Source organism: Ambystoma mexicanum, chromosome 2q (genome assembly GCF_040938575.1).
Source record: "Ambystoma mexicanum isolate Mex_15411 chromosome 2q, UKY_AmexF1_1, whole genome shotgun sequence".
In the NCBI taxonomy this organism is placed as follows: Eukaryota; Metazoa; Chordata; class Amphibia; order Caudata; family Ambystomatidae; genus Ambystoma; species Ambystoma mexicanum.
The window spans coordinates 792,735,245-792,749,842 of record NC_090924.1 but is presented as its reverse complement, the minus strand read 5'-3'; the positions used below and the strand labels follow the sequence as shown (position 1 = coordinate 792,749,842).

At 45.2% G+C, this 14,598-nt stretch overlaps 1 protein-coding gene across 1 annotated transcript in view; it reads left to right on the top strand.

Moving 5' to 3' along the window:
• The window catches only part of PITRM1 (pitrilysin metallopeptidase 1), a 1,609,076-nt gene that overhangs the window by 445,609 nt on the left and 1,148,869 nt on the right, over positions 1-14,598 (top strand). The window contains exon 12 of the mRNA XM_069648021.1: positions 3,530-3,626. Coding sequence (XP_069504122.1) covers positions 3,530-3,626 — 97 coding nt within the window. The remainder of the gene's footprint in view (positions 1-3,529; positions 3,627-14,598) is intronic.

The following is a 14,598-nucleotide window of genomic DNA, read 5'->3' as shown; positions in this document are numbered from 1 at the left end:
ACTACACACCTTAGATGTGCGTAGGGCGGTCCTATACTATGTAAACAAAAACAGACCGCTGAGGAAAACAGACCAACTGTTTGTCTCCATAGCTACAGGCAAAGAGGGAGATCGCGTCTCTAAAGGTGCCATCTCTAAGTGAATTATAAACTGTATCCAGCTGTGTTACTTCCATTCTGAAAACACTCTGCCTTTCACGCCAAGAGCCCACTCTACAAGAGGCATTGGGGCCACTCTGGCTTTTATTGCAAATGTACCCCTTGACACCATTTGCAAAGCAGCAACCTGGAGCTCTATTCACACTTTTACTCAGCACTACTGCATTGACACTCATTCCAAGACAGATACTCAAGTGGGACAAGCGGTTCTAAGACATTTATTTGCTCATGACCCTTCTCACATCTCACCTCCTTCTAACACTGCTCGCTAATCTATGCACAGCATGTGATCTAAGCAGATTCCACAGGCCTCAGAAGGGATACATTACTCACCGTAATCGTATTTCTGATGCTTGTATCTGCTGATCTGCTTAGATTCACATGCAACCCGCCCTTCCTCCCCTCTGAGAGAAGGCGCATGGATGCTTGTAGTCTTCTCTTTCTATATGCTTGGATAATATGTACTCTTGCTACTCCTCATGCTACCTCATGTCAGAAAAAATATAATCTGAGGGCCCTAGACGCGTGAGGGATCATGGGTACAGTGGACGTCACACTAGGGATAGTATTACTGGCACGCCCTGTGTCGACGCCCATTTTCGAGTTTCAAAAAACAAACTGTAAAACTCTGCAGCTTCCACTAGATGTCGGCCTACGCACAGCATGTGAATCTAAGCAGATACAAGCATCAGAAATACGATTACAGTGAGTAATGTATCCCATATGCATGGCTAGTATAGTGGCCGCCCTCCATGATTGTCAGATTTGTTTCTCACTCAATATGTGCCATTTTCTGTCACTAATTTTGTGGCTCATGGTAGTTTTCTAAGTATTCTTGCAAACACACGCAGGTCCGCTTTGTGCTTGAATCCATTTTCCTCTTGAGCTCAGGGGAACATCACAGAAGCATTCAAACACATCCACGCAGTGCATTGTCGGCACTCAGCGCGGGTCTCGAGGCGAACCAACATAGGGCTCACCTCAATTAACCTATCACATTGAACGTGCACACTGACTGAATTGAGGGTGTGTTTTCCCAGTCTATCAGCAGGTGCCATGTCGTGAAATAGGATTTACGTTGGAGGACCTGGCCGGTAGAACAACCCACCAATCACAGTGGGATATGCCCACTGACTGACAAGAGGGTGCGATTACCCCACCCTATCAGCAGGTGCAAAGCCATCAACCAGGAAATACTCTGTAGGATCTGGCCGCTCGGCAGGCCTCCCTCGTAACGAAGCTTCGTAGAAGCTGCACGGACAGACCTTGCAGGCTACATATGCGACGCCGCAGGTTAGGATTTCACACTGCTTCTCCTTTTATGCACGACTAGCGGGACTAATAGTTAATGCTCACGGCATGATTTATTTGAATTAACAGTAACGTAACCCTCTCGGAAATCACACTATGAGATACAACTTTTTTGAAAATGCCGTTTTTTTCCTTTCTACGCACCAATATTGGGAAAAACAGGCAATACTCACCGCATGACTCTATCCTCGCCAACTAACGATATTGAAACCCTTTTTCGGGAATTATAACTTGTAATACTATTTCTTCAATTACGACCGTCTTTTGGCGTTTGGTGAACACATAACAGAATGGTGCCAGTTAACACTGGGCTTTGTTATTTTAGGTCCACAGGTCGGAGGTTCACACAGCACATCCAGCGATCAGCTATCACATTGCTCACTCAGTCTTCATTGACTAATACAAGTAAGTCATTTCATTTGCTAGTTGCAATTAACTACATGACCTTGGTACCTGCAAGACAAAGAATTAATTTTAGACATGTTTTGCCTAAATAGATCAGACTGCTGTACATTCAAGTCCGTATTTGAAGCTGTTTCACTCCAAACAACAAGACACCAACAGGCTCTTTGTTACTCATCATACATTCAACTCTCAGGTAAGACACTGTCCTTTCATATACATTATTATATTCAAGTGACCTCAATGTAATGGCATCATTCATTCACTCACACAGGAAGCAGTTGTGTGCTGTCCGAAACCCTTTGAATGTGATGTGTTGCGCTCGCCCGCCATGAGGTGGACCTGTGTCAAGTAATTTGTGTCCGTGGAATCCCCCCAGTATCATTGGGTAAGGCACGTCCCGGACCACGACTTTCAGGAGTCTTTTCAACGCTGCAATTAAGTTACATATTTTCAGGCCCTACGGCCTTTACTCAACTCACTTAGAGATGCAGATGAGCGAAATAACCAAATGGAAAAAAATATGTTTTACTTATTTCATTTCTTCAAACACATTTATTGTGTATCTGTCTGCTTCACTCTAGGGACTATTCTTTTTCATTCTGCCCCGAGGAAGGCGGTTTCAGATTTGGAAGGCCGACAGGTGGCCCGCCGAAACATAATTTCGGGCCCTGGACAGTTGGAACCTTTACTTTGTTACCTGAACTCACTACATCTGGGACCCTTTCCAACATTGGTTGGGATATTTACTACTGTAGAATTTTACGTAGGCAGACCTGTTATTTGACATTTGTTTGTTCTTCCAATATTTATGTACTGGCAGATTTGTTTAACCGACTTTGACTGTTTGCGTTTGTTTTTCTTCCTCGTGCATCAGGCACACTCATTTAATTTGGCAATGCATTTTCTGTGTTGTTCCAGACTTTCAAACTGATTCATACGTATTATTTATCACTATACATTTAAATGGTTTTGTGTTCAAAGTTGGTTTTGTTGATGATCTATTTACTGCCTAAACACAAATACAGCAATATTTTTTTTATACACCAGTTTTTTGTTTCTTTATTCGCTCTCACTTTTAAGTAAGTTTCGGCCATAAAGGGTAATTCAATTAGGATATCTTAAGATAACAATTTAGAATAAATGAGGATTTAATTTTCAATTCATGATACAGCTTTTTGGATTCTTTGTTTTCTATAGTGTTTAAACCAGGCAGTAGGGACAGGTAAACGGGAGGCACGCTGGCACAAGTAAGTCGAAATGTGAAGTAGCTTTATTGCTTCAGGGTACAGATGAGAAAGGGAGGTAGGGAGCTATACTAAATCCATCCTTTCAAGTTAATCTCCCATCCTGTAATCCCCAACTGTCACTCCTGGAACCTTGAGCGCACATCAAGGTTCCAGCCAGGTAAACATTCTAATGCTTGCATAGATGTACTGATGCAAGCCCAATACTACAATTTCTTTGCCACCTGCCACCTTTAGCTTTGACCTGAGCCCCCTTTTGAATATATCTACGGGAAGTTTGTTTGCAGATATCTATTATCCTGTACCAGGATTTTATGGAAGATGGTTTGAATATTCCTTACTTAGTAAGCTTCGAGTGTTGGGTCTGTTTATAGTCAATATTTAGCCTTTTATTTGTGTTTTTTTTCCCAGGGGAGGCTTTGAAGAACAAAGAATAGAAGCCATCTTGCACAAAATAGAAATTCAGTTGAAGCATCAATCAACCAGTTTTGGTCTTGCACTGACCTCCGTAAGTGTTTCCATTGACACTATTGGCAATTTTAATTGTTATAATATGGCATTTATAACGCACCTGTACTCCATTGTATCTAGGCGCCACAAGACAAGGGACAGAAGACATAGGGAGGACAAGACAAATGGTCCTACTAGGACTTGTGTATTCGGATCGTGAAAGTGCGACGGCGAGAAGTGCATGGAAGGGGATGGGGCGGGGAAGTGCGATCAGGGCAGCAAGCCGTGAGTAAGTGCAAGGAGGCAGGAGGGCTGTAGGGGCTACAGTCACAGCCCCTAAGTGCACAGTGGCCAGCAAGCAGTTCAAAGAAAGACTGGTCATGATACAGCCTGGTTCCCAGTGAGACTCTGAGGGAACCGGGCAACCAGTTGGTTCAGCAGACAGGCAAGTTAGCAAGAGAGAGAAGGCAGAGGAGAGAAGGAGGGTCTTGAGCTGCTTCTGGTACTTCAGGTGGTCCGGCTCAAGTCTGAGAGGGGCTGAGTGGCTGTCCAGAGGGAGTCACCTGCAGAAGAGAGATCTACCTCCTGTCCCCCCTCCCTACCTGCTTGGAGAAGCGTATGACCCTCAGTGTGTTGGAGGTAGCTGAACAAAGGGCTCTAGAAGGAAGGTATTTCGGAAGAGAGAGTTGGATGTAGTGCGGGCCCCAGCCGCAGAAAGCCTTGCCGAGGGTCTTGAACTTGTTCCTTGCAGACACCGAGAGCCAGTGAGAGAGATTTCAGGATGGCGTGTTTGACCACTCAAAAGCAGAGGCAAGGTCAAGGAGGATGAGGACAGAAGAAAGGTTTGAATCGAGGTTAGTGAGCAGATCTTCATGGGTATTCAGGAGAGCAGTTTCCGTGCCTATGGTTACTCTGATGCCAGACTTCTGGTGATGGAGAAAACCATCATGCCAGTTTTCAAACTTCAATAGTTGCCAAGACTTTCACCAGTCTAGCATCGAAGCCAACAGGAAACGTTAACACCCCAGTATTTTCTGTAATTCATTCTTGATGGGTGCAACTTCTAAACGACAAGGAGATTCAGTTGAAACTATTAACCTTTGGAACAATATCCTTCCTTCATATGCATGACTACTGCTTTTGTGTCACCTGTGTGCTATTAGAAACCAAATCCAATTACTACATTAACAATTGGCCTTAGCCTCAAGCCCAGGGACTGTATCTCTCCAGCCCTAAAATCTCACCACTAGCTCCCGGGGGATGCAAGGATCAAGTTGAAGACCCTCTGCATTGTCCACAAGGCTTTCTGGGGCATGGGCCCACTCTACAGCCAACTCTCTTCCAAAACACCTTCCGTGCTCAGCCACCTCAAACTGAGGATCATACGCTTCTCCAGGCAGACAGCGTGGGGTACATCTCTTTTCTCTGCAGGTGCCTCCCTCTGGAATGACCTCCTTGCCCCTCTCACTTCAACCGGACCACCAGAGACCCCAGAAGCAGCTCAAGACCAAGCCCTTCAGCTTCACCTCTTCACCTCTTCTCTCGCTCTCGCTCTCTCTCTCTTCTCTCTCCCCCCCCCACCCCCCCTGATGACCTACCTGACTGGTTTCCAGCCTTGCCTCTGCACTGCCTCTGGGCCTACTGCACACTTACGGGCTGTAACTTTAACCCTACATTCCCCAGCCTCCTTACACTTGCCCAGAGCCGCGCTGCCCTGGCTGCACTTCCCCTTTCCCTCGCCCTGACACTGCCCCATCTCCCTCCTCCCCTGCACTTTGCGTATCGCACTTGCACAATCTGATGACACCAGGCCTATTAAGATCGTTTGTTTTGTCCTCCGTTTGACAAACGTGTTATAAACGACTCATCATATATCATACCATGGAGAAATGGATTTCTGTTGGGTACCACATAAGGTACCCACCTTAATTCGAGACGTGCTAAGTGGATATGCACTGGATGCCTCCTTTGATGGTGTTAAAGAAAGTCTGGCTAGATCGATAGGTTCTGGGTGGCAATGAAAGAGAAAACAAGAGGGGCGCACATGTAGAATAACGGGTGCAATGCATGTTTTCTTTTCTTTGCATTTGTAGATGAGGCAGGTGGAATGGGAATACAGGAATGCTTGGTAGCCAGGAGGAAAAGTAAGGAACTTTGCTGGAATGTTCTCTGCTCCAGTCAACACTAGCACAGATGGATGTGGCTGCTAATCCTTTATATTATGCACAGCAGTACGTGGGTCTACTGTTGTGCCTTGTACTAGCAGCTTTTCCCACAGGACAGTTCTTTAGTCTGTTTTTCATAGTAGTTCTTACTGAACTCACTGTTTTCCATATAACACTTGCTGTGATATGAAGACGAGAGTTATCCTTAAATGTTTGTTTTTTTGCAAGTTTTGGGTAGTTTCCAACTAGGCCACTGGATTGCTCATAACACAGGTACTGAAAACATGGCATTTATTTTCATTCATAGAAAAGGGGTGTCATGGAATGGTGGTAATTAATAATGAGCGGTGTAAATTTAGCCCCACAAAATACCAAAAACAGCACAGACTACAATAAATTTGGGTAGTGCTTATAAGTAAGAAAAACGCACAAAGATTAGTTTTTAAACTTCAAGTAACAGAAGGGCAGCAATAGTAGTATATCAACAGCTGCATATCACTTGGAAGGAAGAGAAGCACAAACTTCATTTTTTAATGCAAATAGAAGGGCAGGAACAGTATATGAACACCTACATACAGCTTGTAGTAGGAATAGCACATAAGGCCAATACAGAATGGTGCATAGAAGTAGTTTTCCGATAGAAGTCAAAGAAAGAGAACAACTACGGTATGCAGTCTTTCCATCTAATTCATTTCCATTAAATCATTGTCCATCGAAATGTATTAATTGAAATGCGTTTCCATCGAAAAGCATATTCATGGAGTTTTTTTCATTGAATTTCCAACTCAAACATACTAATAAAATAGACATATGGATGATTGGTTTGGAAATTCAATGGGTCGAGGAAAGGGTTACATTTTGAAAATGGGGGGTTGGCGGAGTTTGGGGGATTCCTCCTCAAAAATCCCCCCAATAAAAAATACACTACACAAGTTAGAGGGAGCTGTCCAGTGCTGAAATACATTGCAACTGTATTGAATAGATTTCAGCACTGGACAGTTCCCTGTAACCTTATAACGTTATGCAGGTTTCACTAACTTTCCATGCAAAAAATGTAAAGTGTTTATATAATGAAACCCTATTCGATGAAAGGGTTTTGATGCATAAATCCTTTGCACTTTGTGTATGGCAATTCGATGAAACATCTTTCAATGAAAAATTCGATGGAACATAGCTTCTAGCCCAATCAAGTTCATTTAGTTTTTTGTGAATCTTCATAGGGTTTTCAATTAGCTCTTTTTGGAGCATTGGTTCAGTTCCAATTTGGCTTCTTGTTCTTCATACCATTGGTTTAAGAGCCTACATCGGCCTCCCTATGCCTTGTTATTGACAGCTTCCAGTAACTCAGGGTTGATTTTCCAACATATGTTTCCTGAACAGCATCATGGTGTTTCTTTCCACTACCGATTGTAGTGAGAGCTGGCTCAATTCACGTCTTATTATAACCATAGGCGTGGAGTTGGGCAAGTTCGGGACTTTCCTCCAATAGTAGCTTTCTAGTGTGAGCCAAATTTCTTTGGGTATCCCTGGCATGGCTTCAGCACCATAGACTAGTGAGGGAACAACCTTAGCTTTGTAGTAGTCTACAACAGCGGGTAGGGAGAAGCAGCCAAATTTCCTGTCCATCGCTTTCGCCTGTGAAGTTAAGCTCTTTGTTTGCTAGCATGTGTTTTTGCATAGCATTTTCATGTTGCGAATTGTCGAGCATGATACCTAGGTATTTGAACCCGGCGACCTTCTCAATACGTTCTCCCTCCATGTACCAGGCAAAGGTGTCACTTTTTTCTCTCCCCTTTCCAACGAATATAATTTTGGTTTTTGACTTGATTTCAAGGCAGTTTTCTGAGATATAGTCGGCGAAGTTGGTTAGCTGTCTCTGTAACCCAATAGCAGTTTGGTCAACAAGGATAATATCATCCACATACAAGATTCTCCATATTTTTGCTTTTCCAAGTTGTGGTGGAAAAGCTCTGATCTTGTGCTCTGTTTCCTTATAATCGCCTATGAAGCTCAGAAAAAGTGCAGGGGCAAGTGGACAGCCTTGCTTGACCCCACGGTTTGTCGAGATCTCTTCAGATAGGCACTCTAGATAGTCGAGCCGATCTTGTATTCTGGTATCCGTGTGGAGTGCTATGAGTGGATGTAATATGGCCGCCGGACAGTTCCAGTTCCTTAGCTTCTCCTATAATCTTGTTCTATCTACTTGGTCAAATGATTGACTTAGGTCGATGAAAGCCATGTAGGTTCGGAAGCCCCCAGCTAGAGACTTGCTTTTTAGGATGCTCAGAGTTAAGATGTTGGTGTTGGCCCCCACGTTCTTTTTAAAGCCGGATTGGAACGGGTCCTCGCAAGGTGCCCCGCTTCCCCATCTTTGGAAGTGGCGAAGGAGCAATGATCCATAGACTTTGCCTATCAAATCTAGCGAGTAATGGGGCAAAAGTTCATTGGATCGTCTTTTTCCTCTCTTGTAAATGGGCACCACTACCGCAGTGGTCCAGGATTTGGGTAATTCCTTCGCTGTTGTAGATCTTTTGAACACTTCACTAATACACCCGGACCATGCCCGGGATGCTATTTCAGATGCATGTTTGTCAGGTCATCCGGGCCAGGGGCCCTAGAGTTTTTTTTATTTTTTTCCAAATTTCCACAATGTCTTCACGATCATGAAGCTCAACCCAGGGCGACGCACTTTGTTCCTGTATGATGGTGGATGGTACAGAAGGATCACAAGAGATTTTTGAAGTGCGTTGGCCAGGTGTCTTCACTGATGCCATTAATTAGTGAGTTTGTTCTGTCGAGTTGATCAAAGCCAAAAATTTACCTGAATTTTTACCGCACACAAGCCTCAACATTTCCTCCCAGTCTCTTTGGTATAAGGAGTGGCAATGGTCTTTTAGCCAAGACTTGTATTTCTTCGTCTCGAGGATCATTGCTTGTTTGTTTGCGTCGGAACTGTCTCTCATGAATGTTCTCTTAAATTTTCTAAGTGGGCGTCTTCTGGCAACCAAGATTGGATCATAGTTATGAACTGATTTTTTTTGTTGGATTTTGTGCAATTCAGTCTTCGTTTTTTGAAGATGTTGAGCAATGCGCCATAGTCTGGTTGGATGAGAGCATCTCCCAATGACCCTAACTGAGTAGATTTATTTGTCAGAGTGATGACGCTGTTTAAGCTCAGGGATAGGCGATTTCCTTTCGAATTTACTTCCACGTTAGATTTAGGCATTGCTTTTTCCGACGAGGTGGCTGGCGATGTTGTGCGCAGTAAGTTATGGTCACTTACCGTGGTTTTAATGATGTAAAAAGAAGTGATGATCGCAAGCAGGGCAGTTGAAGCAAAGATATAATCTTATGGTGGCTGATGAATTGCATCCTTCCCATGTTGAAATACGGTTTGTACTGGCGAATGTGATGTCAAGATTGACATGGTCTTTCGAAGTCATCAACGAGATCCACTCTTTACCACGCGATTCATCCGCAGTTCCAGGCGGCCGTGAGGACTTCTTTGCGCAGACTGCGTTCAGATCTCCACAGATGAACAGGTGGGGTTCAGAGTGATCAATGTAAGATCGATCAATTTCTTTCTCCATTGTATCCTGAAAGTCTTGATTTGAGATGGCGTCTGGGTTCCAGTAGGCGTTTATAATATAGCTGATGTTGGCACTATTTTGCCCAAACCTGCGTTCCAGTAGTTCCAATTCACTTAGACTGTTAGCATAAAGGGGGACGCGGTCAGAATTTTGGTCAGTTTCATCCCCTTCCCAATGTGGATCGCAGTTAGCAGGCCAGATGATGGTCTCCCTTTCGTGCCTTTTTTAGCCGGGGCAAAGGCTATTTCAAACCCATCGAGGAAGGGGCTTAGTAGTGAGCCACGTCTCCTGAAGGCACAAGATGTCAAAGGATGCCAGGTTTACATCTCCCGGCACCGTAAAATGAGCAAACCCTCGTGTATTCCAAGAGCCTAGCTTAACGGTTGAGTTGGTTATGGGTCGTGTTGTTGCCTTGAAAGGTTTCTGGACGAACTTGAGTTGCTATTTTCTTTGAAGAGCCAAGGATTTCGGAAGCCAAGCCCATAGATTTTGTAAGGGGTTGAGTTTTTCCCCCATCAGTGGGCTGTTGTAGGTCTTTTACCACATTCTGCGTGCAGGTTCTTTTGATTGATGTTAGAGGGCCACAGGGGCTTATTTCATTTTTCTTTACCGCTTCCTCTTGTCATTCTGTGTGGTTCTTAAAAATAGAGGGTTATTTTTCAGGTTTTCTTGACGGAGCTGAATATCATCTCGCCCCATGTGGGCTACTTGGCGTCTCCACCAGTGGTACAGGTTGGCTTCCCGTTATGACACAGATCAGAGAGGTTGTTCTGGGTGTTGGCCTGTGGAGATCTGGTATACTTATAATTTTCTTTGGTTTTCCCTCAACTCAAATATTTTCTGCTCGTCTTCCGAGATTCCTCATGTTGCTGGTATCTGGCTTCGTCGATTTCTCTGAGCTCATACCCCAGTTTTAAGAGGTGTTTCAAGCAACTTCTGTTTTACAGACCGAGAGATAATGTACAGGGAAGTGGTGGCCTGTCTACCTTCATGACTTGGCTCAACTATTTGAAGATCGCTGGATTCCACTGATCTAAGTTTAAGAATGCTGTGTAGCAATTCCATCACTGTTCTTCTGTTGTGAAGATGACATATTCGCGGCTGTTACATATTTGTTCTAATTTGAAGGTGGGGTTCCCTTTCTTCGTTACGTGAATTCTGAATTTAGGTGAAGCGCCATTTCCTCGTATTTCCATTTCGTACCTGGTCGATCTTCTATCCTCTCTACAGTCTTCACTCCCAGTGACTTTCGTCTGCCGTTCTCAGGCAGTCTCCATTTTTGGTCTGCTTGATTTCCTCCCTGGGCTGCAATTTAGAGAGTTTGTTGCTTTGGAGAGATAATGCCTTTGCGGGCCTTCACTTGAGTTGTTGGTTCCCTTGTGAAGTGTCTGAACAGAACCTCATTTTGTAATTCTGGCTACCTTCTTGCAGCGATCTTCCAATGACAAAAAGAGGGGTTGATCTCCTGTATCAATGGCTTCTATATCTGGTTGTGATTCTAGTTTTTGCTCGTTCTGACTGTCAACCGGCCGGATGTCATCAGCCATGTTCGTGGAAATTCCCTCACAATGGGTTCCTCTAGAGATGTTTGAAGAACTAGATGTCTCCATCAAGTCAATGCAAATGGGTATAGAGCCCTCATCAGTGTGGTTTAAAGTTGTACTGCTGGGATTTGAGGTTACCATTGGTCTCCTTTTTGATCCGGCTTGCTTTCGAGGCCAGTCCCTTTTCCGGCACTGGTAGACGGAAGACCAGTTGTTTCTCATTGATTGGTGTTAGAGCATGGGTTGGTTTACAGTCTGCAAAGATAGAAAGGTATTTATTTGTTAATGGCACCTTACCCTTCATAGGGTTTATTTTGAGGTCGATCGGGAGTATTGATTCATCGCATATACAATTGTGGCAGACCTTCCCTCCAAGCTGGCTGCGGCCATTGCCCCTCGCTTTGGTGTCTCTAGAGGGCGTACTGATGATCTTCGACACTTTAGCAACATCTTGTAAGGAAGTGCTTGGCTCATATACGGGCTTCTCAGATCCACCAAGCGTTTTAGAGGGTGGTTGGTGAGATTCCGTCTCAGTGCACAGAGTCCGACACCCTACCTCTTTGAGGGCGGCTGGGAGTGCAGATGGCGGTTCTTCCGTAGTCGCAGGTTGATGTAAAATGAGGTGTTATATTGCTTTTTCTTTTTCTAATGCAGCAATGTAGCCCTCCAAATAAAGCAAATTGGAGTGCATCATTGCAGAAATTGTACTGTGATCTTTTAGTGTATCGTTTATTGCCTCATACAATTTTATGAAAGGCGCAAGGGCAACAGTTACTGCTGACATAATTGTCAGAATGTCGAGTTTTTTCTATTGTGATTCTACAGAAGTGTATTCCGGCAGTTCACGGAGTCTTCTGTCTTTCAGAGGAGTCGATGCCGTTGGTAGGCGTGAGTCTTTTTTTGCAGGTCTTGGACAAAATGGAGTAGTGATCAGGTAACCGCCATTTCTTTTTCTTTCGGTTCCTTGGAGGGGTCAGCTTCCACAAGTTTCTCCCTTTGATTTTGAACCTTATCTTGGTCCGGAGGTTCTAGTCTGGAAGACCTGTTCAAGTCAACTGGCGGTGTTACATGAATTTCGCCTATGGTTTGTTCCTCACAACTCCTTTGAGTTGGATGCAATCCGTCTTTCAGTTCAGGTTGGGTAACGGAATCCTTTCGTGGTAAACCCTCTTGACACTGAGGAGTAGGGAGATTTATGCCGGTTGTTTCATTGTTTTTCGCCACCAAGGAAACCTCTGAACTAAACACTATTTCCAACATTTCACTGTCGCTAATTTCGCATTTTGTATTTCCTTTTGCAGCGCTTCCCAAAACAATCTTTGAGTTTGTGAAAAGGGACCATTGTTTTCTATAGTCTTTTGTTTTCCTTTGATTTTATTATTCGCCTTGTTGTTTGTTTTGCTACCTGTTTTTCCACATTGCTGGGGCCCCCGGGTTCATCCCCTTTGTTTCTTCTTATCCCGCTTGAGTGGGCGGAATGACCACCAGGCTGAGTTAGGCATATTTGTTTGTTTCTTAAGGCCTTTTTCGATTATTTTTATTTTTTTAATTTATTTTTTTAATATTTTTTTTTTTGGGAGCATGGGCCTTCATCTTTATTTACAATAGAAGCTTCCGTTGGTGAGGGATATGAAAGATAGCTCTGGTCTTCTGAGTCCCCCCATCTTCTATTTGATCCGACTCCGAGATCGTGTATTGCTTAATGTTCTTTTTAGCATTTTGTTGAAGAGTTGGTGGGCCTTCATAATGGGGCAGTGGATGGATTTCAGCATCCACCCTTAAAGATTGTCCTTTGGGCAAGCATCCTGTTTGCGAGGCGCCCAAGGGTCTCTCAGCTGTGCTGTTGCTGGGTAATATGTTGATTTGGTTAGCTGCAGAAATGCCCTCCCGGGCACCAAACACAGGAGCACCTGCGACGTCGGCCCCGACTCCCAGGCTGCGAGACCTCGCCGGGGAGGCCCCTCCAGGGCTGGCCGACGCATGCTCCTTGTCTGCCTCCAGCCCCTCCGAGCGGGCCCCTCCCTTCGCTGTGTGAATCGATTCCGTCCTCCGGCGGGCGATGAGGAGACTGCGTCCATCGGGGAGGTGCAAGTCATCGGGGAGCCGCTGCAGGACGCATCAGGCAAGTCGGAGAGGACTCGCCCCGCCACAGGTGTCAGGAATCGTCAAAGCCAAGTCTGCGGTAGAATGGAGCCTTTAACTGTCTCCTCCCCACTGGTCACTGGGCAAACACTGAAGACAGACTGTGGTCTGGAACACTGGAAACACTTGCCAAAGACTGCTACTCTGCCGCTACTCCGTGGGAATGGTTTTAGCCAGCAAAAAAGCCTGATATTATTTTTTTTGCGGTTGTTGAGAGACACACGACATGTTGATTCTGTTGTCACTGAGCCTGAAATAATTCGATTTTTAGCTCTGAGGAAAACTGTCTGATGGAACATTTTCGTTTAACAAACTGCTTCGGGCCCAGAGCAGAATAGCATGCATTGTTTTTATTAATGTATATGTTTGATCAAGCAATACATTGCTGTATTGTAAGATCAGGAATGTGCAAAGCTGCTGGTCACACATTCTATTTCAGCAAAAGGTATTCGGTTGCAGTCAGAGTGTAGTACTTGTACATAATCTACTGTGCACTTGTGTGTGTGTGTGTATATATGTTCCTGATGTTTGTTAATCTGCTTAGAATCACATGCTGTGCATAGGTCCGACATCCAGTGGTCACTGCGGAGTATTGCATTTTGTTTTTCGTAGTCGAAAAGGGGACGTCGACAAGGCGTGTCTGTAACACTATCCCTATAGTGACGTGCGTTGTACCCATAATCCCTCACGCGTCGAGGTCCCTCAGATTGTTTTTTTCCGCCCAGCTTCTGGTCGCCTTACGCAGAGCTCCTAGAGAGACATTGCAAATACTTACTACGGACCTCGGTCCTTAATTAAAGATCCCTCCCCTCGACGTTAGCTGTGAAGCTGTTTCTCCGCCGAGCAAGTTTTCGACAGAGGCGAAGAGACGGAGGAGATCCTTCGGCGCTGCCGAACACGTGGCCTGGCCTCGCCGGCCAACATACAGTAGGGAGAGTGGGGGTTCGAACTTTTATCTTCTCTTTGAGAATGTCTTTCTTTCTCCTCTATCTTTCCCTTGGGGTTGTTATCACCAGTTATTATTGCCTCAGCTATGGAGAGGACACCTTTTAAGTTTTGCCCACGCTGTAGGGGCAAATACACTTGGAAGGACAAACACAAGCTCTGTAATCGTTGCTTGCCCCTCGATCATAAGGAGGACAGCTGCGCGGCCTGTAAGCTCTTGAAACCAAGAATTCTTAAAGAACGCAAAGTTAAGAGGTGGGCGGACTACGCTATGTCGAAGTCAGTTTCCTCACCCGCCGCCGCTGTTACAGAAAGTGACGAGGAGGGTGATAACTCGACGTCCGTTACGGAAGTCATTAACCCCCAGAAGGAGCGCTCGCGCTCCTCAACGTCCGTCCCCGGCCCCGACGGGCTCGGCTCACGCCCTGCTCATGGGGATGAACACCCCGGCGACAAGGACGCACACAGACCCCATAGGCCTAAGCACACAACCCACGGCTCTTCTTCCTCGAAGACGAAGGATCCATCAGCGCCGAAGGGGACGCAGGGCACTCCAGCGTCTACCTCAGACCGTAAGGGTCTCAAGCCCCACCCGCAAACGCAGTCGCGACCAGCGATTGGGCTTTCATCAAACACAGGCGCTA